Source organism: Populus euphratica, unplaced genomic scaffold (genome assembly GCF_000495115.2).
Source record: "Populus euphratica unplaced genomic scaffold, PopEup_1.0 scaffold264.1, whole genome shotgun sequence".
NCBI lineage: Eukaryota > Viridiplantae > Streptophyta > Magnoliopsida > Malpighiales > Salicaceae > Populus > Populus euphratica.
In genome coordinates this window covers 116,468-142,678 of record NW_011500144.1, presented here as the reverse complement: position 1 = coordinate 142,678, position 26,211 = coordinate 116,468, and the positions used below count along the sequence as shown (strand labels likewise).

Below are 26,211 nucleotides of genomic sequence, written 5' to 3'. Positions count from 1 at the left end.
TGTCATGGAATAACTTGGAAATGTCAAAAACAAGTTTTAGAAACTAATGGCTTTTTAACTAGTTTCTCACAAATGGCATCAATTGATGAGTCCAAAAATCTATGATACTTAGAAATAAGGTTGATGTGTTAGATAATTGGTTGATCTTTTAATTCAAGCAATATGATTTATTTTTTCTAGTCAAGGTATCCGGTAAATTCATATGAAAAACCAGGGGATTGGTAACTGATAGCAGATGATACCTAATAATTTAAGGTAACCGATAATTATAGTAGTAGAAGGTGATGTTTAATAGATATATTTACAAAAGATCGTCTTTGATAGATATGAGGAAGATAAAATCAGTAACTTTATAGGGAAAAAAAAGTGCATTGATATTTTAAAGAGATAGACTATAAAAATATACATATTAGAAACATTAAGAATAAAGAGATTGTGAATTTTGAGTTTGAATAATTCATGTAATATTTATAACCCATAAATTAAATAACTCATAAATCCTGACCTTTAATTAAAAAAAAAACTCATGTATTTATAACACGTGTGTAGAAAAGATGTAAACTAAAGCCCCGTTTGTTTGCAGGAAAGTTGTTTCCTTTTGAAAAGTGAATTCTGAGGAAAGTGAATTTCAGGAAAGTGAATTTCGAGGAAAATGAATTCCTGAAAAGTAAAGTATTTTCCGATGTTTGGTAGTGTTATGAAAAATGAACTGGAAAACATTTTCCAGTGTTTGGTTATGTTATGGAAAATGAACTGGAAAATAATTTATTAATATTTTATTTTTCTCAAGTTTATTAAAATAATAAGGAATAAATCTTACAAATTAAAAAGTTGAATAATAATGAAATTGAAAAAAAATTCATAAATTATCTCAAATAAAATTATTAATAATCAAAATAATAAAGATCAAATCTAAAAAAAAGATGAAGAAATTAAAATAATAATAATTAACATTTCATAAAGTATTTCAAATAAAATAAATAACAATCAAAAGAATAAGGACTAAATTTGATAGAAAAAAATTTCAATAAAAAAATAATAGGAGAAAAGCAAATAACAATTATAAAAATGAGGACCAAAGTAAATATAAAAATTAAATTTTAAGAAATGAAATTAAAAAATAAATATTCAAAACAAAATATATATAGCAATCAAAAGTTTGAGGATCAAATTTGATATAATCAGCAAATAATGACATTTCTAAACTTTTCATAACTTTGAGAAAGTGTTTTCCTTCTAAATTTTTCAGGAAAACACTTTCCTGAAAATCAAGCTAAATTTTTCTTTGATTGAAAAGTGTTTTCCGTTTATCAACTTTCCTAACAGCAAACAAATACAAGAAAGTTTGGAAAGTATTTTCTTAGAAACCACTTTCCGGAAAACAAACACAGCTAAAAAGGAAAACACTTTCCTGAAAATTAAGCAAAAAAAAATTTGACTAAAAATATTTTCGTTGACCAGAAAGTGTTTTCCGTTGACTAATTTTCTTAATGACAAACAAACATAGAAAAGGAAAATTTAGAAAGTGGTTTTTCAGAAACTGTTTTCCAGGAAACGGCCTAAGAATATTATTTTTGCACATTAAAAATTGGCGATGGATTAAGAATGTCCTCATCTAGGTGTGATAAAAGGGGGTGCAATCCACTGCGGAGGAACTATAATAATTATTGAATGCTCTGATCAACTTTGATAGTTACATCCAGGTTTTACGACTACCATCCTTCCTGAAGGAGAACCCTTCGCTGCTTCTCTTAGGGAGTTCTCAATGCTGCTTAATTTAGTGAACTGTGAGAAGGTTAGACAGTTTCTCGCACCACATCGCAGGGGTCTCTTCTTGGCTGAAGGCATTCTCTTAGCAGAGAAATCATCATTTCCAAATTCCATGTGTATTCGTCGCTCAATTCGTTTACTATTCTTTCCCGGAGCAGTTTTCAGCTTGCATTGCTCCCCGGCCCCCTAGGAAGCTGCATGCTCTTCCCTCGAGATCGTCCCCTTTTCCTTTGCTTTATGCCAAAAACCTTCACCCCCTGCTCCGAACAAGGACCTCCTGACCTCCCTGTGTGCCCACTCTCAAGTAGAGCCATCTTTTCTGTAGAATGTCTTCTAGAGTGCTTGCCAGGCACTTTAGAAGCTAAATCATAATAACATGACATTGAGCTCTCTGCAAATTCACCGACCAAGAATTGAAAGCATACGGTACATTAAAGCAAGCAATTCGAATAAAACATAAGTGAGGTAACAAATTGTTCCATTTCATTTCTGATTGTAATAGAAATTCTTTCACCTAGCAAAATAGAAGAATGGGACCGGAAGAAAGGCTACAAAATACCAAACATCCCCTCCTACATGTACAATAGCAAAACAAAAGGTGACAACATAATCAAGTAAATAAGCAAAAATCCGCTCTGAAAACAGAACTAAATCACTGTGAGACACCAAGCCACTTGGTGAAATTCTCGAACTCGGTGTAATCGCTGTCAGAAATCATGGTCTTGTACCATGCCCTTCCTGCAGCCTTAGCAGCAGCTAGCTCCTCCTATTGGTTTCATAAGCAAAGAAACATTGTTAATAAAGAAGTAGTAGACAAGTGCAAGACACGCCAACAAAACAAACTAATTGCTGTCTGTGGCAAAACCTATAGTATACAAGAGATTAGATTTGGTATAGCGTAATAATTGATGAACATAGTGATGCTCTGAAAGCTTAGCGGTGAACAAAACTCCACCAAAATGTTCTGACAGTAGTCTATACCACTACACCACATTATTCTGACATTCTTAATACACAAAAAAAATAAAATCACATTTAACAGCTTCCATACACATTACCAAAGCATAAAGAAGGAACCGCCTAATCATTTACATATAGCTATTAACAATATATCACTCTCAAGCAGGAAAAAACAGATAGATAGCCAGCATACCTTCGACACAGGTTTCCTCTTTCTGTCGAGCTTCTCCTTCTTGGCCTTCACGCGCTCTGCTTCAGCCAGAAGGGCCATCCTCCTAGCAGTCTTAGCATATGGATTCAATTTCAGCATCACGTTCAAGTTCTTCAATGGGTTCTTCTTCAAAGGTGCCCTCTTAAACTCCTTCTTGATTGGATTCACAACGCTCTGAACCTCGTCAGAGTTGATGATCCTAGCCAAATCAGCATTGACCATCTTGGTCCTAGGCAGCACATAACCCTTCTTCTTCTCGGAAGACCTCTCAAAAGTCCCATATATTGAATCAAGCTTCTCGATAGCTGATTTTGTCCAGATCACAAACCTTCCAAGATGACCGCCGGGAGCCAGCCTCAACAAGTTCAGCCTCTCAACGTTAGCCACCTCCACTCCTGGAATATTACGGAAGGCCTTCACCAACTTAGCACCTTCGGTTCCGTACACAATCAGGGGTCCCTTGCGGGAAATGTACCTCCTGTTCCTCATTTTCCCCTTACCAGGCCGGATCGCTTGAGAATCCTTGGCCTTCTCGGCATCTGGATAAGCACCAATTTCCTTCAGCACCTTGATAGCAGTGGATGTTTTTTCAATGCTCTCCGCCGAATCAGAGATAACCAGAGGCATCTCAGGGACTGACTCCACCCGGTGACCGCGTGCCATTACCAATGAAGGTATAGCAGAGGCAGCAATAGCTGAAACGACAGCGTATCGCTTTTGGTTGACGTTAATCTTCCTATGCCAGCGGCGCCAGATCTTGGTAGGAGCAAACATGCGTCCACCACGGCACATGTTTCCAAAAGCTCCCTGACCAGCGCGGTGAGTTCCCCCACCAGAAACGCGGGGGATTCGAGAAACGGCACGACCGGTACCCCAAGATTCGGCTGAAGTCTGGTGACCGGCCGTCTTTGAGACGGCGTAAGGTTGGCGGCTGTTCTTGGAGATGTTGGAGTGGGCAAAATTGACGATGTCTGGTCTGATTGAGGCCTTCATGACATCGGGGAGAGCCACGGTTGTGACAGAATCAGTGGCCATGTCATTGAGGGACGTCGGTAGATGCTGAACGGAGACAAGGGGGCGGGCGGCAGCGGCCATTTGGCGGGGGGGGGGGTTTTTTTTTTTTTTTTCCAGGGGGGTGGTTGCTCTAGGGTTTTGAATTGAGTAGGGGTTGAGTGAAATCTATATATATATGGGATCTTTTAGGGTTCATCGGAGCTTATTCTGTGTGTTTTGTTTCTCGAATAAGGGTATTCTAGTACGCTGATAAGGCTTGTTTGGCTTTTTTCTTTTTAAATGAAAAACTGAATTATTTCTAAAACTTCAAGAATCAAACTAAAGTTTTCCGTGTCTTTTGAATACCAAGTTTTTTTTTTTGTTTTTTTTCTTTATTCTCTGAATTTCTTTTTTTTTTAACTATAATTAAAATTATATTTTACAAAATCAATCTTTAAATTAACACTTGATCAGCCTTCGACACTTCACAAACGCAAAGTGAAAAAAATCCCAACACAAAAAAACTTTATTAATAAAATTTAGATGGGTAAAATTATAAAAAAATATATATTTAATAGTAAAAAAAAAAAATTGTAGAGATGAAGAGAACAATCTATAATGTTCTGAGTATTATAGGTAAACAGTGAATTGCATTGTTCATTTCTCTAATTTTTTCAGTATCTTTAATAATAATAAAAATCAGTTCTCTCGTATAGATTCTAGATAAAATAAATATTTAAAATTAATTTTGAATGACTCTTGTAGAAAGAAAAATTTGATTGGCTTGGGATTGTAGAGTTAGTAAAACTATGAGCAATGTTTTCTCTAGTTAATCAATTAGGTTCTGCAAGTTAAATATGTAAATCCAATATATTAAATTTAAATTAGCTTATAGAATGTTGGTTACTAATTAATGTGATTTCGTATATTTTTTCTCTTATTGAAAGTTCCAACAAAACTTAATTTTTGATATAAGAAAAAATATTCACCACTCATTAACATTCTAAATCTAATAATCTCTGTAAATCTCCACATGAATATGGGATTGAAGGTAATATGACCTTGGCAGGCAATGAAAACTCAGAATGATAAGAAATAAATAAACAATGGTAATAATAATAAATATGATGTGTAATAAAGAGTGTGATCTATAAAAATAAATCTACAGGCATTGTTGAAGTTAAAACTAGGAATTATTAATTTCAGTTTAAAATTCATAATGTTGGTGAAATTATTAACAAGTTTAGATGGATAAAAAAATTATAAAAAATCTAGATGAATGTGTTTTAATGATGGGAATGAGATATACAAGTTAAGAAAAAATTATACAAAAAATTATTGGCTCAAACCTTAGTTAAAAATTGATAATATTTATTGTGATGTATATGACATCAATAAAGGATAAGGCTATTGAATTGAGGAGGATTTAGAAATGTTTGGAAAATAATTATAAAAATATAATTAATAAGGTTTAGAAGTCACTACCTCGTTAAAAACCTTTAATGATTTGTGAGGGTTTAAGTAAAAAGACTAGTTATACATGAAAAAGACATATTTTTTTATTATTTTTCAGTATTGTTTAGGATATTTTTACTTAGTATATAGTTATTTAGCTTATAATTAGATTTTTTTAGATTTAGTTTATTTTATAATAATATTATTTGTATAAGGTTGCTTATATTTTTTATTTTTTATTGAGTTTTTTTATTTATTAAAGATTAATTGTCATTGTGGTATTTTTTATGCTTTTAGTTCGTAATTCATTATACTCACAAGGTTAGAATTTTTTTCATCTAATATTTTTTTGTTTTGGTTCATATAATTATTGTTTTGAGATCTTTATTATAATTTAATTTTAGCTTTTTATTTTTTTTATTGCACGTGGATTCACTGGTTCTTTCTTTTGGGTTTGCATCAAACTCTATAAGGTAGATTAACATATAATAATAAACAAAATGACCGTTAATATTATAAAAAAAACAAATTACATGAATGTTATACTATGGAATAAAATCCTAAATATAATTGTAATAATTTGATCATAATGAATCTTGACTAAAATTTAAGGAAACAAAAAGTAATAATCATAAAGGTTTGTAAAAAAAAACTTGCCAATATATTAAAAAAATTATTATAACCTTATTTGAAAAAAAAAAAAGAGCTAAAACTGAATGTTATCTAACAAAATAAAATCCTAAATGTCATGTAAATCATTTTATTATAATTAATTTTAATCAAAATTTAAGAAAAAATTAAAGAAAAAAACAAAGGGTTCTTTAAAAAAGCCCACCCGTCTTGGATCCGGTAGGCTAGTGCAACAAGGGATACGAAAAGAAGGCAAGGTGTACACAAGACTGCAAATGAGTCTCTTACATTTAGTCTCAATTTTTTTCCTTGTTTGATAGGGCAAACATCAAGTAATTAGCCCTATTTTATATACATATATGATATGTTGCTTGCTTGAGTAAATTTTAACCTAGCTGAAAAGTAAGGTTTGAACTAAATTGAATTAAAAAATTAATTTTTAATTTTTTTTATATAAAAATATCCAATAATTTTTTATTTTTTTGAATTTGAGAAAATCTCATTATCTAAAAAATATATTTTATAAATTTAGATGAGCGAATAAAATTCCAACTGTTTCAAGCTCTTATAAAAAATACAAATTCTAACTTAAACTTAAAACCTACTATACATATCTCAAATTCTTTATTATCATGTCATGCCTTAGTAAACATTATTATAAGCCTTAATAAATTCAAGGTTTGAACTAAATTGAATTAAAAAATTAATTTTTAATTTTTTTTATATAAAAATATCCAATAATTTTTTATTTTTTTGAATTTGAGAAAATCTCATTATCTAAAAAATATATTTTATAAATTTAGATGAGCAAATAAAATCCCAACTGTTTCAAGCTCTTATAAAAAATACAAATTCTAACTTAAACTTAAAATCTACTATCCATATCTCAAATTCTTTATTATCATGACATGCCTTAGTAAATATTATTATAAGCCTTAATAAATTGATTTTTAATTTTAAATCAACTTTTAATTGATTAAAGAATTGAAAATAAATGCAATTTCTTTTATCGAGATCTGATTTTATATATATATATATATATACACACACACACACAGGATGAAAAGTCAATTTATATGAACTTCTCTTATCATGAGAAATTCAATATCATTAAAATCAACTTAGAATATCTTTTTTTGCACAATAAACATTGGCGATGGTTGAAGACTGCCCATACAGGGCGTGATGAAGGGGGAGGGACTGTAATAATTATTGAAAGCTCCGATCAACTGACTGAGATAGCTACTACTAGCTGGCTTTCCCGCGATTTGTTGCGGCGGATTCAGAGCCCGTTTACTATTAGGACAGCGAATATTTTTCAAAATATATTTTTTTGAATGAAAATGCCTCTCAAGATCTGCCTACGCCAATGCTTCACAACTCTAATGTTCTCTCTTCTGTGCTTCAGTCCAATAAACTACCATGAAAGCAAAGAGAATATAATCAAAAGATTATAAACGATTCAAAAGACCCGTAAAGTATAATCAGCAGAAAAGTAAAGAAGGGGCCATGAAATCATTAGAGTTTGACAAATTCTTGCTGTCTTGAAGTCCAAGAAGTGAACATTTCAGTCACAGACAACAAACCATTACCAAAACCTTCAGGTTTTTCAGGAAACAATGGAGGCAGACTTGGTTCCTAGTAACTTCAATCCTTTCACTCATCAACTGCTTTATACCCGCTTAAATCAATCGACAAACCATTAACAAGAACTCACAGAAAGACTGCAAAAGATTCTATCTTCTGTAAGAATAAGACATGAGCATCCATCAAACGCAAGCAAAAAAACTAAGTAGCAAACGTACGGGAAAAGAAAATTCTAAATGGGAACTAATCATGAAAGAAAAGAGCCTGGATTCATACACTGTTTTGAAGCTCCTATGCTAAGGCTCTCATTGTACTGCAATCAACAAATTAGCGAGTGATACGCAATTCAGATATGTGCATGTCAAAAGAAACAGCATTAGTTTGCAAGAACGTGACCAAGCCCTAAAAAAAATTGCATTTGTGGAAGAAGAAAAGTTCAAAATCCAACTTAGACTTGCAAACACCTAAATTTTAATCCAGTTCTAAAAATTTTCTGTAGAGAAACTTACAGAGATGAAACAACAGTATCAATCCTCCCATATGCTAGAGTTGTGCAGCACATAGGGAGACCTGTGAAAAGAGAAAAAAGTAACAATTGTAAGCCCAACAATTTTCAAGCAATGAGGATGGCGCCAAAAAAGAACAAAAAGAGCTGGGGCACCAGGATGGTACCATAACAGGGAAAAAAATATTTAATTGGCTTGGTTAATAAATAACTTTTCAAGCCCCTCATACATAAAACATAGATTACTCCTGGTTGTAGCCTGTCTAGGCCTAGGAGAAAATGAGAGCATCTTTTTTGATCCACTTTGATTACTTTTTTATATGACTGGAATGTTTTTATGAAATCCTTGTCTGTAAGGACTTCTGTCCATTTAACAAATGAAGCCCAGAAATTTTTGTCGATCTTGATAGATGTTAAAGAGAGGGCTTTATTTACTCAAGCGGATTGTACATAATATCGATTAAGCCAAATTTGTGCACTTGATTAAGACTTAATACCGTTGTACTTGAAACATAAGAAAGCAAATATGTCCATTATCAGTAAGATTTGCCCTGTTGTAGGTTGCAGACTCCTTAGCTGTATTTTCAGCAACTGGTTTACGTTTTTTTGGAGACAGTGCTTGCATTTCCATTGCCAATGGCACTTCCGTATTCTTCATTGTCTCCATAGACAGGAAGCTTGAACTTTTCACTCCTTAGCTGTATTTTCAGCAACTGGTTTACGTTTTTTTGGAGGCATTGCTTGCTTTTCCATTGCCAATGGCACTTTCCTCATTCTTCATTGTCTCTATAGACAGGAAGCTTGAACTTTTCAACTGCTTCAACAACTCCTAGCCTGTGGACCATAAATGTGAACACTTGTCAAGTAGACAAAAAAGATTGTTAAGATCCACATGAAGGGCGGATAATGAAAGAATGCTGGATGCAGCAAAACATGTGAAGTTAAAATTTGACCTTACCTAGCCATGGCCTCTTCATCAGGAAGGGTTTCTTCATTGATTTCTGGCATGTCATCTTCATCCAGACCTAGAGCCTACAAAACTGCATAGTGTCTCTGCAAACATGGGATAAACTATTTTGGAAATCACCGAGGAGGAGAATCCAGCAAACATTAAAGAAAATAAAAGAACCATTAATAAAAAATGAACTTATTAGATCTTGGTGGCTATGAAAGGGAAACATACATCAAAGGAAATTGATGAACAGGCAAGAATAAAAGGGAATTATATGGCAAAAAAGAAAATGGATCAGGCAACATACCTAAAAACTGTTGATAAAAGAACAAACCAGTCTATGCATTTGCCTTTCTTGGGTCTCTGTTCTCTGATTTGAGCTGAAACAGCAACAATTTACAATAACTGTAATTTACAATAGCATGAGGTCGTCATAGTAGAGGATCGTGAACAACAGTGATAAAGCCAAGGGCAACATAACCCATTCAAATCAGCAGACAGAACCAAGGAAAAAAACAGAAAGAGCATCCTGGAAAAAATGCTAGCAATTGTGAAAGGAGAACAGAAATCCCTTTCTCCAGACAGGCAGGGCAACAATCGATGTGAATAATTAATTATTGAAGATTTCAAAATTGAACATGGCTAAAAACAGTCAAATATACTTTTCGTCTTCATCTTGATAGAGCATGAATTTCTGTCTTTGCTTTTGATTCTCTTTTTTAGGATTAATTGAAGTCTTCTACATAACCAGAGCTACGAATCAGTTATAGACATCCATATGAACATTTATGTTGGAACTGTATATATCCCAAATCAAACCCCTCTACTAATTCCCATCAAAAAAAGAATTGACTTGTGGATAATACACACATCAAATTAAAATTGATTAATGATACTAACAGAAACAGAAAAATTAATTTTAGATTTTAATTATTAGAATTTGTGTGTCAGCTATATCAATGTTTTAGATTTCAAATTGTCATGCAATCATATGATTGTGATGGATGCTAGCTCATTGTCTGTTCTAGATATGAATGAAAGAGCATGTTGCTAGAAATCAATGATTCCAAGCAGGGAAGGATTCAAAGTCTTTGTTGAATGCAATGCATGGCCATGATGCACCAGAAAATTGATGCAGGTTCATCTAAACTCAAAGAAGACAACCCCAGTTGAAAATTCGAATCAAGCATGACATTGAACTGTCGAAAAATCAGCTAACTTCCATATCTAAAATCATTCAATAGCACAAAAAACAAAAGTCTAATCAAGCCTTCAGCTTCTTTGTTTGTCAGTGCAGTGCCACATCAAGAAAGATTAGGTTGGATCTTGATCCATTTTAATGACATTAAATGGAGGATGAAAAAACGTTGCGGTTTGACACGAGGCTGGCACTTGTTATTTGATGATATAAACTACGATTTTACCAAATAAAAGCTACAAACTTGGTGACTGTCAAGGAATTAATAGACTTCTTCGAATCCAGATCTCATTGAAATGATTATATGTGCTTATTAGGAAGTTCATGAGCTAAGCTTACATGCAACTTTTTTCAAAAAAAGAAGAGAATCTGTAAACTTGGTCATTGTAAAGAAATCAAGAGATTCGACGAATATGACTCCTGAAAAAATGGTGAAAATAACATAACAGCAGAAGCTGGAGTTATACTTATCACCTCACTGTCAGGAAGCTCAGCAACGATAATCTTACCTCCAACCCTTTACATTTGCTCGATCATCAAAATAATTAATTTCCAATTTCTCTGTTTACAATAACTATATATGAAATTGATTAAACAACAAATTCATAATACATGACATTAAGCTCTCTGCAAATTCACCGGGCAAGAATAGAAAGCATACGGTACATTAAAGCAAGCAATTCGAATAAAACACACGAGTGAGGTAATAAATTGTTCCATTTCATTTCTGATTGAAATAGAAATTCTTTGACCTAGCCAAATAGAAGAATGGGATTGGAAGAAAGGCTACAAAAAACCCAACATCCCCTCCTACATGTACAATAGCAAAACAAAAGGTGACAACATAATCAAGTAAATAAGCAAAACTCCTCTCTAAAAACAGAACTAAATCACTGGGAGACACCAAGCCACTTGGTGAAATTCTCGAACTCGGTGTAATCGCTGTCAGAAATCATGGTCTTGTACCATGCCTTTCCTGCAGCCTTAGCAGCAGCTAGCTCCTCCTATTGGTTTCATAAGAAAAGAAACATTGTTAATAAAGAAGTAGACAAGTGCAAGACACACCAACAAAACAAAGAACTATTTGCTGTCAGTGGCAAAACCTATAGTATAAAAGAGATTAGATTTGGTATAGCATAATAATTGATGAACATAGCAACGCTCTGAAAGCTTAGCGGTGACCAAAACTCCACCAAATTGTTCCGAAAGTAGTCTATACCACTGCACCACATTATTCTGACATTCTTAATACACAAAAAAATAAAATCACATTTAACAGCTTCCATCCACAATACCAAAGCATACAAAAGGAACCGCCTAATCATTTCACAATCACAGTTAACAATATATCACTCTCAAGCAGGAAAAAACAGATAGATAGCCAACATACCTTCGACACAGGTTTCCTCTTCCTGTCGAGCTTCTCCTTCTTGGCCTTCACGCGCTCTGCTTCAGCCAGAAGGGCCATCCTCCTAGCAGTCTTAGCATATGGATTCAATTTCAGCATCACGTTCAAGTTCTTCAATGGGTTCTTCTTCAAAGGTGCCCTCTTAAACTCCTTCTTGATTGGATTCACAACGCTCTGAACCTCGTCAGAGTTGATGATCCTTGCCAAATCAGCATTGACCATCTTGGTCCTAGGTAGCACATAACCCTTCTTCTTCTCGGAAGACCTCTCAAAAGTCCCATATATTGAATCAAGCTTCTCGATAGCTGATTTTGTCCAGATCACAAACCTTCCAAGATGACCGCCGGGAGCCAGCCTCAACAAGTTCAGCCTCTCAACGTTAGCCACCTCCACTCCTGGAATATTACGGAAGGCCTTCACCAACTTAGCACCTTCGGTTCCGTACACAATCAGGGGTCCCTTGCGGGAAATGTACCTCCTGTTCCTCATTTTCCCCTTACCAGGCCGGATCGCTTGAGAATCCTTGGCCTTCTCGGCATCTGGATAAGCACCAATTTCCTTCAGCACCTTGATAGCAGTGGATGTTTTTTCAATGCTCTCCGCCGAATCAGAGATAACCAGAGGCATCTCAGGGACTGACTCCACCCGGTGACGTTTGGCGGTGAGAGGGTGTGTGCTCGTGAGAGAGACGGGGAGAGCGATAGTTTGTGCTCTAGGGTTTTGAAGTGAGAGGAGGGTTGAGTGAAATATATATTTATATCCGATCTCTTATGATGTGTGGAGCCAAATACATGATTTGTTTTTAATTTTATACGTGATTTGAATTAAATTAATAATTTTATATTTAGAACAAAATATTAAATTGTAGAATTGAATTGAATTATTTTATTTAAAATATTTTTAGATTAGTAATCTTTATTATTTTATTTTTAATTTAGAATTTTTTAACAATAGCAGGAAATGCTAAATGAAAAGCTAAAAATAAAAATATAGATATTACTTTGGCATTTTAATATTTGTTTTAACTAGTTAAGGGTAGTGCTGCATAATATATTATTTTACCATTTCTCTTGTAAAAATATTAAATATTATTTATTGACTAACTTTTTTAAAAATATATATATATAAATATATATATATTTTTAGTTTATTTTTTATGAGATTATTTTTATTTTAAATTTATTTTTTAATTTTAGATTGAATAAAAATCATTTAGATTCCTTTTAAATTTATTAAATCACTTGTATCATATCCGATTATTGTAATAGTTGGGTTTTAAATATATTAAAATATATTTAGGTCATGTTTATTTTTATATTTCAAAATATTTTTAAATAAATTTAATATTTATATTTTTTAAAATAAATTTAATATTTTATTTTAAAATAATATTTTTTAATATTTATATTAAAAAAATAATATATTACCAATCTCAGTCTTCTAAATAACATCTCGGAGATGCTTTGACCCCTCATTCTCCAAAGTTTAAAAAAGGGATCACAAGTGCCTTCCAAGATCATGGAGGAATGATACCATTACCATTAGATCAGGGGCCAATTAGTAGTTCTTGGGATTTTAAATGGATTGATATTTTTAGCATTTCAAAAGCTAAATATCACCAGCAGCTAACATGGAGAAGCTTGGTTTTGCGATTACAAATATTTATTTGCATCAATACGTGAAATCTTTCAAGGCACCTTATATCATATTACAAAATCCGGATACCTTTGATATTACAAAATCGGGATATCCAATCATGCAGGCAAGAAAATTTGTAAAAATTTACTCAATACATTGTGAAAAATGGTTATTGCAACTGAAGGGGTGTGTTCAATGGAAAGTGTATATATATATCTTTCAAATGCTTGTTTTAAATGCTTCAAAGAAGTGTCGAACAAAATATTAAAATGTATTTTTTAAAAAAAAAATATTATTTTTATCAAAACCAAAATAACAAAAAAATAAATCAATTAAATGCATCATGTGAAAGAAAATTCCATCAAACTCCTTAAAGATAAAATAAAATCTTTTTTTCTCTCACTCCAATACAATTGATTTTTTTTTTAATATGGTTAAAGGAAAACATTATTTATTGAACTCCTCTAGTAAAATAAATTATTAACATCAACATCAATATGTTCCCTAGTTGGAATATGCTTTAACAACCTCTCTTTTTTTTTTTCCTATGATTTTCTTTTTTATCTCTCAATGCGAGTGGACAAAAATATGAAAAAAAAATTAATATCAAAATACAAAATCCTAAAACTTCAAGGACCAAAGTAAATTTTTTCATGCCTCTTTAATTATAGGCTTTGTTGTTTTTAGTCCTTATTCTTTCAATTTATTTATAGAAAAATTACCCCAATCCTCCTTTATTTAGTCATTTTTCCTTGTTTATAAGTTTTTATCCTAGATGATAATATTATCTTGCATATAAGAATTTGTAAATATAAACTCTATTTAAATATTCACCAAAATTCAATTTATCTATGGAAAAGAGGCAATTTAACGGAAGAAATGAGTCGAACAAATATGTTTTCAAGGATTGAAATGTTTACTACTAAACGTAAATTTCTTTGATAAAGAGTAAATTTAAATATGCAAAATATGTTGTTTCTTTCTCCAACTTATGTTATCCCCCCCAACACAAACACACATGCACACACATAATAAAAATCTCATTCACTTGTAATAGAAGGCCAAAGCAATCTCAACAAGAAAAATGCGGGGTGTTGTTATACCTCTTAAAGACCTTGAGTGTCTAAATTGTTTTTCGTTACTTAACCACCTTTTAAGTTAAGGACATGAAGAGAACATCCTTCTCTTCTAACACCAAAGTCAATTGATACTAACCAATATTATTTGAAATAGGGTGTGCAAAATTATTAATGTAGTTGATACCTTTTTTTTTTTAGATTAACGTGGGTGTCCGGGCCAGCTTGCGTGCACCACGACTAAAATTCTCATTATTCATGAAGAAGAACAAAATTTTAGTTTGAATTTGTGTGTACTAGTCAAGTAACCTTTGTTGTTCAGTAGAGAAAGAAAATTGTCTAGTAAAATGGGTTTTTGCAATTTTAAAAATGTAAAGTTTTCAGGATTGAAGAGAGAATCCAGTAATTTTAGATATTTTGTTAATGTACAACACATGTTTGATAAAAATTCAAAACAAAAAGGACAATCTTATAATTATGATAATTTTGTAATTTCACATCAAAAATAATAAAAAGGTAATTTTTAATTGTATAAAAATTTTATAATTTTAACACTACGAGGGTTTTTTGTTCATTAATTGAAACATAAAGTAATCTTGTAAATAATTTGATCTCTTTTTTTAACTTTTTTTTTCACACACATGTAAATTTTTATGGAATTATGAACCATAGGATATAAACTATAATTTCTAAAAGAATAGAGGTGAGGTAAAAAAAATACTTAAATTATAGAAAAGTCAATGTAATTTTTCTTTTTTTCAACTATAACAAAAAATTCTATTTTTCAAAATTTATCTTTAAGTTAACACTATTTGACACTTTACTTTTGCAAAAGTATGCAAAATGAAAAAAAAAATCAACATATAAAACATGCTAATATAACTTAAATGGATGAAATTATAAACAAAAAAAAAGGTTTCAATACCTATAATATGTAAGCGCAGGAGTCACTTATTGTATGGTCATATAGGTAAACATTGTTGGAATCTTAATACAACATGTGATTACACAATTAAATCTGGATATATAACTATTGATAGGATAATATATGTGTTTGTGATTGCTTCATTATTGTGGAAAAATTTAGTACCTGCTAAGATTGAAGTATTTTTTTGCAATTGATGTATGATAACTTGTGTAACAAAAAGTTCTTAGCTTATAAATATATAATATCTCATTAACAAGTGAATTGTCTGTCTTGTGATTATAAAACAAAATCTTTAAGTCATATGTTCCTTAATAATCATACCACAACCTCAACAATCCACCTTAGATTCTATTGTCCAATTAAAAGACTTGAATCTTGAGTTTTTAAAAATAAAAAAAAATTATTTTGATATAATTTTAAGTGAAAAACACTTTAAAAATTATTTTTTACTATAGTATCAAATATGTTCTTAGACCCCTAAAGATATGGACATGATTTTAAATAGTAATGCTATATTTAATTTAACAAGCATGAATTACTACATTTCACTGATCATTATAATGTCAAATTAAAAATATTAAGGTATGGTAGTGGTTATTTTTAAAAGTGTTTTATGCTTTGGAATGTATAAAAATATTTTTTTTATTTGTTTAAATAATTTTTTATATCAGCACATGAAAACGATTTAAAAATAAAAATCAAAAAAATCAAAAAAACATGAAATTCAATTTTAACCGCAAAAACAAATAGTCCTGAAAATACATTAGGATAATTTTAAAAAGCTATGCAAGCTCATTAAATTCACAAGTAAGACTATTAAGAGTCATTTTTGGGATCAATTATATAGGCCATAAAAAATCATGATGTTACCATTTTATGATTAATTTGTATGAGAGAACTTCCCCTATACTTTATTTGTACCTAGATGCAACTTAGCATATTTATTGAGAATTTTCATAAAATAATATGAAGAGACTAATTCTTTTCCAATTAAGTTTTCAGAGACTAATATTTGTGTATGTTATTTATTTATTTTACCTATTATCAATGTATTATATTATTAAAAAAATATTTCAAGTGGAAAATTCTCTTAATTTACCTTTAATTGATTTTATAAATAAGAAAAAGTAGAACCATTTACATTCCTTTGAAGCAACAATTATGAATAGATTCACTAATAGATTATGATTTATCATCAATAAAATAAAAAATCAACCTGGTATAGGACCGCACTTTGTTTCTTTTTTCTTTCTTCTTAATTAACCCTTCCTTGAACTCTAAATTAATCATAAAAACAAAAAATTAATGATAAATATCATGGAAAAAATTATATCAAATTATTGATACGAGAGTATCATCCCGTGTAAAAACTTGCATGGATTTGATGGATATATAATTTTGATATTTGTTTTTAATCTTTATCAGGCATATAAGATGATAGTAAAAATAAAAAAGGCAAACATGAGTAAAATAGAGTTCCAGTTATTTAATAAGTAATAAGTTGAATGAAAGCTGAGGAAATACCACTAAACTAATTTTATTTGAGATTGATCTTGATGGTTTATTTTGATAAATTTGATGTTGTTTTCTTGCTGATTTAAAATAACATCTTACCATTAATTTGTCGCTCGATTTCATAAAAACCTTGTTCTAATTTTTTATTTTTTAAACAATTAGAACTATAAGGATTATAATTGAAGATTAGCAAAAAACATCCAACCTTTTTTCATCCATGAAGGAGAGGAGGAGAAATTTTGTGTGAAAAACAAGGGAAGGGTGAAGATAAAAAAAAAAAAGAAAAAAAAGAGGAAGAAACACTGATTAAAGCCACACCAAAACTCCTTCTCAAACATGTGTCACCTTATAAAAATAGCAACGATGAGATAATTTCAATAATATCATGAAAAATCACTTTTAGAGGTCAAAGAAAGTCGTACAGACCACCCCAAGTATAATGACACCTTCTATATGTTAGCATGTGTAATACACGTGCCAACTTATTTTTGTCTCTTTAGTTTAATTTAATTCTTGATTTTATAACTTTTAAATTAGGTCTTGAAATTTATCCCATGCAATCCAGTCCTTTTCAATTAAGTTCCAAGTGTCACTTTATCCATACTCAAATAAAAGCCAAACAGGGAAAGAAAAAGGGAAAGGAAAAGAAAAGAACAACTTGCCAATTAGATTAGTGCATTGTAGTCATCTCCATAAGCTTGTTGTGAATTTTGCAACTAACCTAGGTTGATTAAGACAATATCACATGCCACAACTGCAACATTAAAAAGAAAGAATGTTGTCTTGGAATTTTTTTTTAAAGAAAAAATGCATTTTCATTAGTTGTTTGGTTGCCTCAATATTTGTTAAGGGGTAACATTATGATAATTTTTATATGATTTAATTTAATGCTTAGACTAGGTAAGAAGTCAGGGCATGAATTTCAATGTTAACTTATTTGTCCAAGTTTAATAATGTTGTCAAAGAATTCAACATGACATGCTTATTTTTTAACATTCAATAAAACATCAATGATTTTTTTTAAAAAAAATTTAGCCAATATGAATTTATAAAATATTTTTAGTCAATTTTTTTGATTAATTTAATTATGTATTTTGTGAATTTACACTTATTGCTAAAAAACACTTATAGTAACGTTACTAGTACCTTAAATCCATACATGCAGCAAAGTACGGGAAACATAACTGGTATTATCTAAAGTAAATGACGTTATTCATATTTAAATAATGCATTTTTTATTTCAATAATTAAGCTTTTTTAATTATAATTTCTCCTCTCCATGTTACATTCACATGGTTTTATATATTGCTATTTCTTCTAATTTTCCTTCTCTTGCATAAATAAAATATCAAAGAGTATTATAGAGATGAACTAAAGATTAATTTTACAAAATAAAACTTTATTTGTAGTTTAAAAAACAACTAAAATTTAACAACAAAATGCAAAATAGAATCCATTTGGATGGTGGCATGAAAAACTTAAATTTCCTTAATGAAGTTCCACTTTAGCTACTGTGTTAATAGCTCAATTTTGATCTTAAATTTTATTTTTCTTAAATTTTATTTTTTAATATCAAAATATTGAGAGGAGAGAGAAAATCACTGAAAAATATTAAAAAAAGAGAAAATGGTAGGATGTCAATTTTCCAATCATCAAAAAGACTGATTTAATTCTTAGACATTTGATTTTTTTAATTTTAGTTGAATTGATCCTAATTGTATATTCTTAGTGGACCTCTAATTAAATTAACTAGGATCCCAAAATTTTTTATCTCCTTTGTTTAAGTCATTCACTTTTCAATTTGTGTTTGTTGCCTAAGTTTTTCATTATCTTTTTTAATTAGGTTTTTAATTGATTGAATTAGGTTTTAAAACTTTTCTCTATTTTTAAATTTGGTTCTTGGTCTCCTATTTTATTCAATTGTGATCAATGTCGACCTTTTCTCCTTAATTATTTTTTATAAAACTTCAAATTGCATGCTTACATGAATTTCCAACTAACTGCAAATTAACATCATGCATTCTTATGACCTAAAAACATTTTTTAAAAACAAATTGATTTATTTTCTAAAAGAAACATTTTTTTTTGGAAATTTTAAAAGTTTCTAGAGATTCGAAATGAGTTAATGACACTTTACATGATTTATTTTGAAATTTAAACTAGGCAAAAAATCAAATTAAAAGGCTTTAAGATTGATTAATTAAATCATGCTTAATGGCATTGTTAAAGAGTCTTGCAATGACACACCAGCGTTATTTTATTTTCTATATTTGCATTAAAATTATTAGAATTGTTTTTTTTTTTTAAATTACAAGTGGATGTTAGAGTAACAATAGAATGTTACATACAAAACAAATATTGTGGTAGAATATTTCCGAAAAAAGTTGAGGGTGGTGTTGAGATAAAAAAGTTTAATTTGAAAAATATTTATTTTCCCTTTTTTTTTGTACATCTCTAAAATGTAATTAAATAAATAATATATAAAAAATGTTTGGTTCGTTTTTTAATAAGAAAATAAAGATTTTTGTTTGAGTAGAATTTAAACCTTACTTTTTCTATAAAAAATATATTAGCAACATGCAATTAAGTTAAAAAATATTAAGAAAATGCTCCTCAATGTCTATTTCTCAACTTCATAACTTAATTTTAATTTAATGTTAGGATGTAAGGTATATATTCTTTGATCTATCTTATTAGACATAAATATTAAAATTTTTAATTAATGCTTAAAATTTTTCTTGTCACTAGAAAAGAAGTTAGTCACGTTTTAACTTTTTTTTTAGAAATCTTTTTATTTGAATCGTGGATGGGTTTATTATTTATTCTAAAAATATGTTTGGTAATGTGGTAGTAACTTTTTATGTTGAAATACATACCAATAATTTTTTTATTTTTAAAAAATTATTTTTAATATTAACACATCAAAACAATATAAAATATATAAATCATATTAAATTTTAATAAAAAATAAATTTTTAAATTTTTAGAGAATGCACTGCGTCCCTAACAGTTCCTATATCATGAATGAGCAACAAAACGGTGTCGTTCAAAATGCACCTACTTTGCGGTCTTGTCTGCTTTCTCACATTTCGCAAGCCCTAATAAGGTAGAGAGACAATAAGAGAAAAACCCATTTCCCGCCTCCCCATCAAAATGGCCGACAGCACCTCCACCAAATCCAGAAAACGCCGCCAACCCGACCCAGACTCCACCACCGAACTCCTCTTCAAAAACCTCCTAAAACCCGACTCTGTAATCCTCCAAACTCTACAATCCCTCGTAATCTCCACTGCATCCGCCTCCTCTTCAAAACCGCTCACTCTCTCCGACCTATCACTCTCTTCTAGCTGTCGAGAAGTCACCGACCTCTCCCTTACCTCTGTCCAATCTGAGATCGAAGCCTTAACCATCTCCATTGTCCAATCAATCCTCTCCGGTAAGGGCTTCTCCTTCAATGTCCCCTCACGGGCTGCCACTAACCAACTCTATGTCCCAGAACTCGACCGCATTGTCTTAAAAGACAAAAATACCCTCCGCCCTTTCGCTAACATATCATCAGTCCGCAAATGCACAATAACTGCAAGGATCCTTTCCTTAATCCACCAGCTTTGTCAAAAAAGCATTCATGTTACAAAGCGAGATTTGTTTTACACTGATGTGAAGTTGTTTCAGGATCAGACACAGTCTGACGCTGTTCTTGATGATGTCTCGTGTATGCTTGGGTGTACTAGGTCTTCTCTTAACGTGATTGCGGCGGAGAAGGGGGTGGTTGTTGGGAGATTGATTTTTAGTGATAATGGGGATATGATTGATTGCACTAAAATGGGAATGGGAGGGAAAGCGATTCCACCGAATATTGATAGAGTTGGGGATATGCAGAGTGATGCATTATTTATTTTGTTAGTTGAGAAGGATGCTGCATATATTAGGTTAGCTGAGGATAGGTTTTACAATCGTTTTCCATGTATTATTGTGACTGCGAAAGGGCAGCCAGATGTGGCTACAAGGCTTTTTTTAAGGAAAATGAAGACGGAATTGAAGCTGCCGGTTTTGGCATTAGTTGATAGTGATCCATATGGGTTGAAGATTTTATCTGTTTATGGCTGTGGGTCGAAGAATATGTCTTATGATAGTGCGAATTTGACCACACCGGATATTAAATGGCTGGGGATTAGGCCTAGTGATTTGGATAAGTATAAGATACCTGAGCAATGTAGGTTGCCGATGACCGAGCAGGATATCAAGACCGGGAAGGATTTGTTGGAGGAGGATTTCGTGAAGAAGAATCCTGGGTGGGTAGAGGAGTTGAGTTTGATGGTGAAGACTAAACAGAAGGCTGAGATTCAGGCTTTGAGTTCGTTTGGGTTTCAGTATTTGTCTGAGGTTTATTTGCCTTTGAAGTTGCAGCAGCAGGATTGGCTTTGAGGGCCATTTGGGAGCTGAGGAAACACCATTGTACGTATTTTCCTGTTTGCAGCTGTAATGAGAACTGGGATGATTTTATATTGTTGGTTAAATGTCGATGTAGTCTCACTTCATCAGTGATAATAATATTTGGTTTTGCTACTCGATACATTTATGAATCCTTTTAGTAGTTATCTGATTTTAGTTTTGTGGCTTTGGTTTAATGGGCATATGCCCGTCTGACTGTAAAATATGAACTCCATGCCTGCCTGATCCTACATCTGGGAATTTTTATCTGTTTCCAAGCGATAACTAATCTTCAAGGGATTTTAAGGTGTTCTTCATTCCTCTTAACCTATCCATGTCTATGCAACTCTCCAGACGACTTCAAGTAAATGTGGGGCAAGACATTGCAAGAAGTGGCTGAGATTCCGTAAGTAACTCTGCTAGCGTTTTCGAAGAAAGTAATTGCAGACGACTTCAAGTAAATGTGGGGCAAGAAATTGCAAGAAGCGGCTGAGATTCCGTAAGTAACTCTGCTAGTGCTTTCGAAGAAAGGGGAAAATGAAATAGGAACAGCCGTGCTCTTGGTAAGGAAGTAATTATTGTTTTTTGCAAGTAGATAATGAAGCTACTAGTCAGGTTTGTGTTAAACTGCAGGCTTTCAGCCATTATAAGTGGAAAGCAGAATTAAAAACTACAGCTAATTTTAGGGAAGAAAACGGAACATAGCAGAAATCACAGAATCTTTTATCCGATATTTTATAGTGTATCATTCCATGGTACAACTGGAAAATGGCATCACAAGTCAGTGTTCAAATGCATTGACTTGTTCTGCGTTATTAGAAGAAGAAAAAAGAAAAAAACTTAGTTATATACAAAATTTGTCATTTGTACGTACATAAAGAATAATCACCTTCTGATGGCACCTACTCTTCTCTGCAGCCATTCATGCAGTGATTTCCGTCTAACCTTCAACCTCTGTGTAACTACTATGGGGCGCCTTGTGGAACATGCCATTTTGTTGTTCCTTGCTAACCTCACTACCAAGTCCAGACCTGGATCTAGAGAGTTTTTCGAATCTGTCTTTATGTCATCTAAATGTCCTGGGACTGCAACCAGAACCTCAAGCCCTAACTCATTCCGCAGAAGTTCAATGATTGCATTTTTCACCTCTGAATCTTGTCTGGATGGCGGATCTACTTTACTGGCATCCAAGGTGATCCACATGTCTTCTTTTACTGAATAACCTGCAACAAGAAATTAGCATAACGTCAAAATGCTCAAGGTTATGTGCATTCAGCCTCCTTATGTACTAATCACTCCCCCTTTTTATTCGGGTAGATTTCAAATATGTAAATATGCTCAATGATCCATGCAGGGCACTGTTGTCACCATACCTAAAGTATAGTTCTCTTTGATCATTCGAAGAACTGCAAGAACTACAATCCGAGCTTCAACCTGTAAATTCATGGTAAAGAAACTGAGAACAGAAATTGAGCAAGAATTCTTATTCTTGAGCTTAGTGGTAATGCAAATTGTCTACTATCAGAGCAACCAGCTCCAAACCACGATCTGCTCTCAAAGACAACGAGATAGAGTAAACAGGATCAGAATTGGAGTCTCATAACCTAACCTGACTTCCTGCAACCAATATCTAACAAAAACAAAACAATGTTCCAACATTCACTTGATAATGTTTACTGTACCTTTGTCAGGCCCTGGAGGTCAATTGCTAGGTTTTCAGCAATATTGTTCTGCAAGTGTGCTGCAACTTTCTCAAGAAGTAGACTATGAGGTCTTCCTAAGTCTGTTCTTTTACAAGAAGCAAACCCACCCTGGATCTGATTATTGTCTTGTATTACTCCTTCACACCATTCTTCAATTAGCTGTTTGAGATAGTAGTCATTTGATTTATACCTGCAACGTCAGCATGCTCTCGTAAGGAGAAAACGCATGCAACTGGTTTTACATCAAATTGCCTCAAGAAGAGGCAGTGACAGGAAAAACCCTGTCAACCAATCCTTTTTACACGAATGTATTTAGAATGAAATAGAGAACATATGGGCGTATCTATGTAGCATGCTTGAGATTGAGAACTCAATAAAAAGCAAGGTAAAATTTGCAGTTCCTAACAATAGATTTTAACGAGCACAATGTCCTAAAGGGAAAAAGAAAGCAGCACATTTCTAACATGATAGATCAGTTTCCAGAGAGACAGTTTACAATAGATTTTAACGAGCACAATGTCCTACAGGGAAAAAGAAGGCAGCACATTTCTAACACGATAGATCAGTTTCCAGAAAGAAAGTTTACAAACATCATAGGACTTGCTAGCATACCCTGCTTTCCTCATATCCTGGTATATAGCAAGGCATTGTTGTACTTCTCGCAAGGAACCATATCCAGTGCGAGCTCTTAGAAGTGTATTATATGTCACCTGGGACGGGAAAAGGAAGTTTAAATTATATTTTCAAGCTGGTATGTTTTGAGAATGAACATTTTTTTCTGTTCATAAAATGTTCTGCAATGGCTTAAATGTGAACATGGAAAAAATGCAAAACAAAATTCACATAATTTCTTTAACATTTTTGTAACACGTAGAACTGCTTTCACTGAACAAATCAAGATCCCTTTCTAGTTTTAGGTGTCCTGAACAAATTTTTGCTTAGGCATACTTCTTTTCTTTGCAACATTGAGCATTACAACTGGAGAAAACAAGCATAAAAGCTCCCAGCACTTACCAAATTAGGATTTATCTGACATCTTTTCATTTCTGCAAATAACGAAAATGCCAGCTTCAAATTTTTAGTTTCTACACAAACCTATGAACAAAAGCGCATGATGAATCAGCACATAAAGCCAATTCAGTTTTCATAATGCAACAGTGACCATATATTCAAGTGCAAATGTTATCGACATTCATCAAAATCCATTTTATTGGAATAGAAAGCCTCAAACCTTGATAGCTGTTGTATATGCAACAACATCAGGTTCAACTCCAGCCATACGCATGTTCTTCAAAATCTGCACTGAAAGGAGAAGTGTTAGAGAGCTTATTTTCCTTCAAGTTCACGAAGTGGAAAGAAAAGAAGAGAGTGTTAGAGAGCTTATTTTCCTTCAAGTTCAACGAAGTAGAAAGAAAAGAAGAGAGAGAGATAAACCAGTGGCCAGGAAAATCAGAAGACTTGTTAGAGAAAGAAATGGTCCTAGAAATTATGAAAAGGCATTGAGAAAGAAAAGAAAATCAAGTCTGCTGCAACTTCTTTTTTTGCTTTAAAGAATGTATGTAGACAGTTCTTTTGAATGGAAGTTTAATCAGCGTAGCCAATATCATAGAATTATTCAATTTATGGAATACCAGAAGGAAGGAGCAGCAGGCAAGATATGACAAGACATTGAGAACTTTTTCTTGTTAGTTTCCTTTTGTTTTGCTGGTATAATGACAAGTTGCTTCAACACCCAAATTCAATTAGATGTGACTGTTATTTTAAAGAAATATTCACAATAACAGATATAAGAGATTCAACTACAAAGTAAAAAGCAAAGATCTTGTAAATTCCAATAGAAAATGTGTTACCTGTACAGCACCAGATACATTGCCTGAGACTCCACATATGTCAATCAAGATTGACCAGCTTATATGATTAGGCGAAATTCCTACTGTCTTCATCTCATCCATTAAGGCTTTTGCACGGTGGTAATCACTACCACATGCTTTCATTAACATATGATATGTTGCGGGAGTGGGAGTGAAGGGAAATTTCTTAATAAAGTTTAAATGATGTGAATTTGGAACAATGTTCGTCATGTTAGGGCAGTGTTTCTGTGCATGCTTAATCTCATCTGCATTGCCACTGTGATCTCCATGAAAAACCTCCTGGGCTTCACTTCCCTTCCAGCACTGGAAAATACGAAATGCTCTGTCATATTGACAAGCCTGAACACATGCATGTAAAAGGATGTTGCAACACTGAGAATTTGGCTTGCATCCAGATAGGAGCATCTCTTCAAATAACTGAATTGCCTGCTCTACAAGACCTGCATTGGCGCATGCACTGATCAACGATGACCATATATGCATGTTAGGGGTGACTCCGGATGATAGCATATCTTCTTTAATTTTAAGTGCCATCTGCCACATTTTTGCATCTGCGAAGATCTGGAGAATTCATAGAGTAGAGAAGTTCTGAGGAACCATAGCCAGTGCATGAAAATAAAATAAACTAAACAGGGAAACAAGATTTTTCATGGAACAGATTAAGAGATTGACACTGCATTCTTTTCTATCAGTGAGATCGACATTCATATCCTGCACAGAGATATACCTTTACGATCATGCAGTATGTAAAGACATCCAACTTCAACACTTCTGCTGATTCCAACTGCTTTACTTCCCTATAAATGTCTTTGGCTAAGTCCACTCTTCCAGCAATACAGCATGCCTTCAACAGGATGTTATAAGATGCCACATCTGCTGTGACACCAAGATTCTGGATTTATAGCAAAAGGGTATTAAAATATTTTATAGATAAAATGACTGCGCACATATTTTGGCATTTAAGCAGTCTTCAGGATTCTAAAGAAAAAAGGAAAGATGATAAACATGGATGCCTTGTGTTTTCATAGAAGTTACAGCTGGAGGGGGGGGGATGCTTGGGATTTTATTACATTTTGCAAATAATTATAGATAAGATAATAAAAGGTGAGGAGAAACTAGAAATGAAGAATATCATCTAAAAATTTGATTGTTTTGCATGTCTATTGACAAATAATGAAAGAGCTTAATGATGATAAAAAGGTAAAAGGCTTTGAAAACTGTGCAAATACAATGGAACTCACCTGTAACAGATGTGTTCATCGAGTGTGAGTTTGTGCATGTGTTTGTTTTTGTATGTGTGGGTATGCACGCAACGCATGCATTGTGTGTGTGGATGTGTTTGAGATAGAGGGGGGGGGGGGGGGGGGGGGGGGGGGGGGT

The 26,211-nt window shown here is 32.5% G+C and overlaps 3 protein-coding genes across 4 annotated transcripts in view; 1 reads left to right on the top strand and 2 right to left on the bottom strand.

Moving 5' to 3' along the window:
• Positions 1–1,710: 1,710 nt before the first annotated feature.
• LOC105110714 (60S ribosomal protein L4-like) lies at positions 1,711–12,427 on the bottom strand. Of its 2 annotated transcripts, none has more exons than XM_011005844.1 (3): positions 12,332–12,427; positions 2,924–4,043; positions 1,711–2,536 (listed from the first exon to the last, which is right to left on the bottom strand). In XM_011005844.1, exons 2-3 carry the CDS (start codon positions 4,034–4,036, stop codon positions 2,423–2,425), a joined length of 1,227 nt encoding a protein of 408 aa, XP_011004146.1. In that variant the 5' UTR covers positions 4,037–4,043; positions 12,332–12,427; the 3' UTR covers positions 1,711–2,422. The 2 variants fall into 2 exon arrangements, with proteins under 2 accessions (XP_011004146.1, XP_011004147.1); XM_011005845.1 differs by having other exon boundaries at positions 2,924–4,051; positions 12,340–12,421.
• Positions 12,428–19,904: 7,477 nt separating this feature from the next.
• RHL2 (Spo11/DNA topoisomerase VI, subunit A protein) lies at positions 19,905–21,401 on the top strand. Its single transcript, XM_011005843.1, has one exon. It carries the CDS (start codon positions 19,980–19,982, stop codon positions 21,249–21,251), a length of 1,272 nt encoding a protein of 423 aa, XP_011004145.1. The 5' UTR covers positions 19,905–19,979; the 3' UTR covers positions 21,252–21,401.
• Positions 21,402–21,959: 558 nt separating this feature from the next.
• Positions 21,960–26,211, bottom strand: part of LOC105110712 (Tetratricopeptide repeat (TPR)-like superfamily protein) — a 6,428-nt gene continuing 2,176 nt past the window's right edge. The window contains exons 5-12 of the mRNA XM_011005842.1: positions 25,559–25,723; positions 24,811–25,392; positions 24,192–24,257; positions 23,975–24,055; positions 23,573–23,670; positions 22,940–23,150; positions 22,631–22,691; positions 21,960–22,480 (exon numbers count right to left, since the gene is read on the bottom strand). Coding sequence (XP_011004144.1) covers positions 22,143–22,480; positions 22,631–22,691; positions 22,940–23,150; positions 23,573–23,670; positions 23,975–24,055; positions 24,192–24,257; positions 24,811–25,392; positions 25,559–25,723 — 1,602 coding nt within the window. The 3' untranslated portion in view covers positions 21,960–22,142. The remainder of the gene's footprint in view (positions 22,481–22,630; positions 22,692–22,939; positions 23,151–23,572; positions 23,671–23,974; positions 24,056–24,191; positions 24,258–24,810; positions 25,393–25,558; positions 25,724–26,211) is intronic.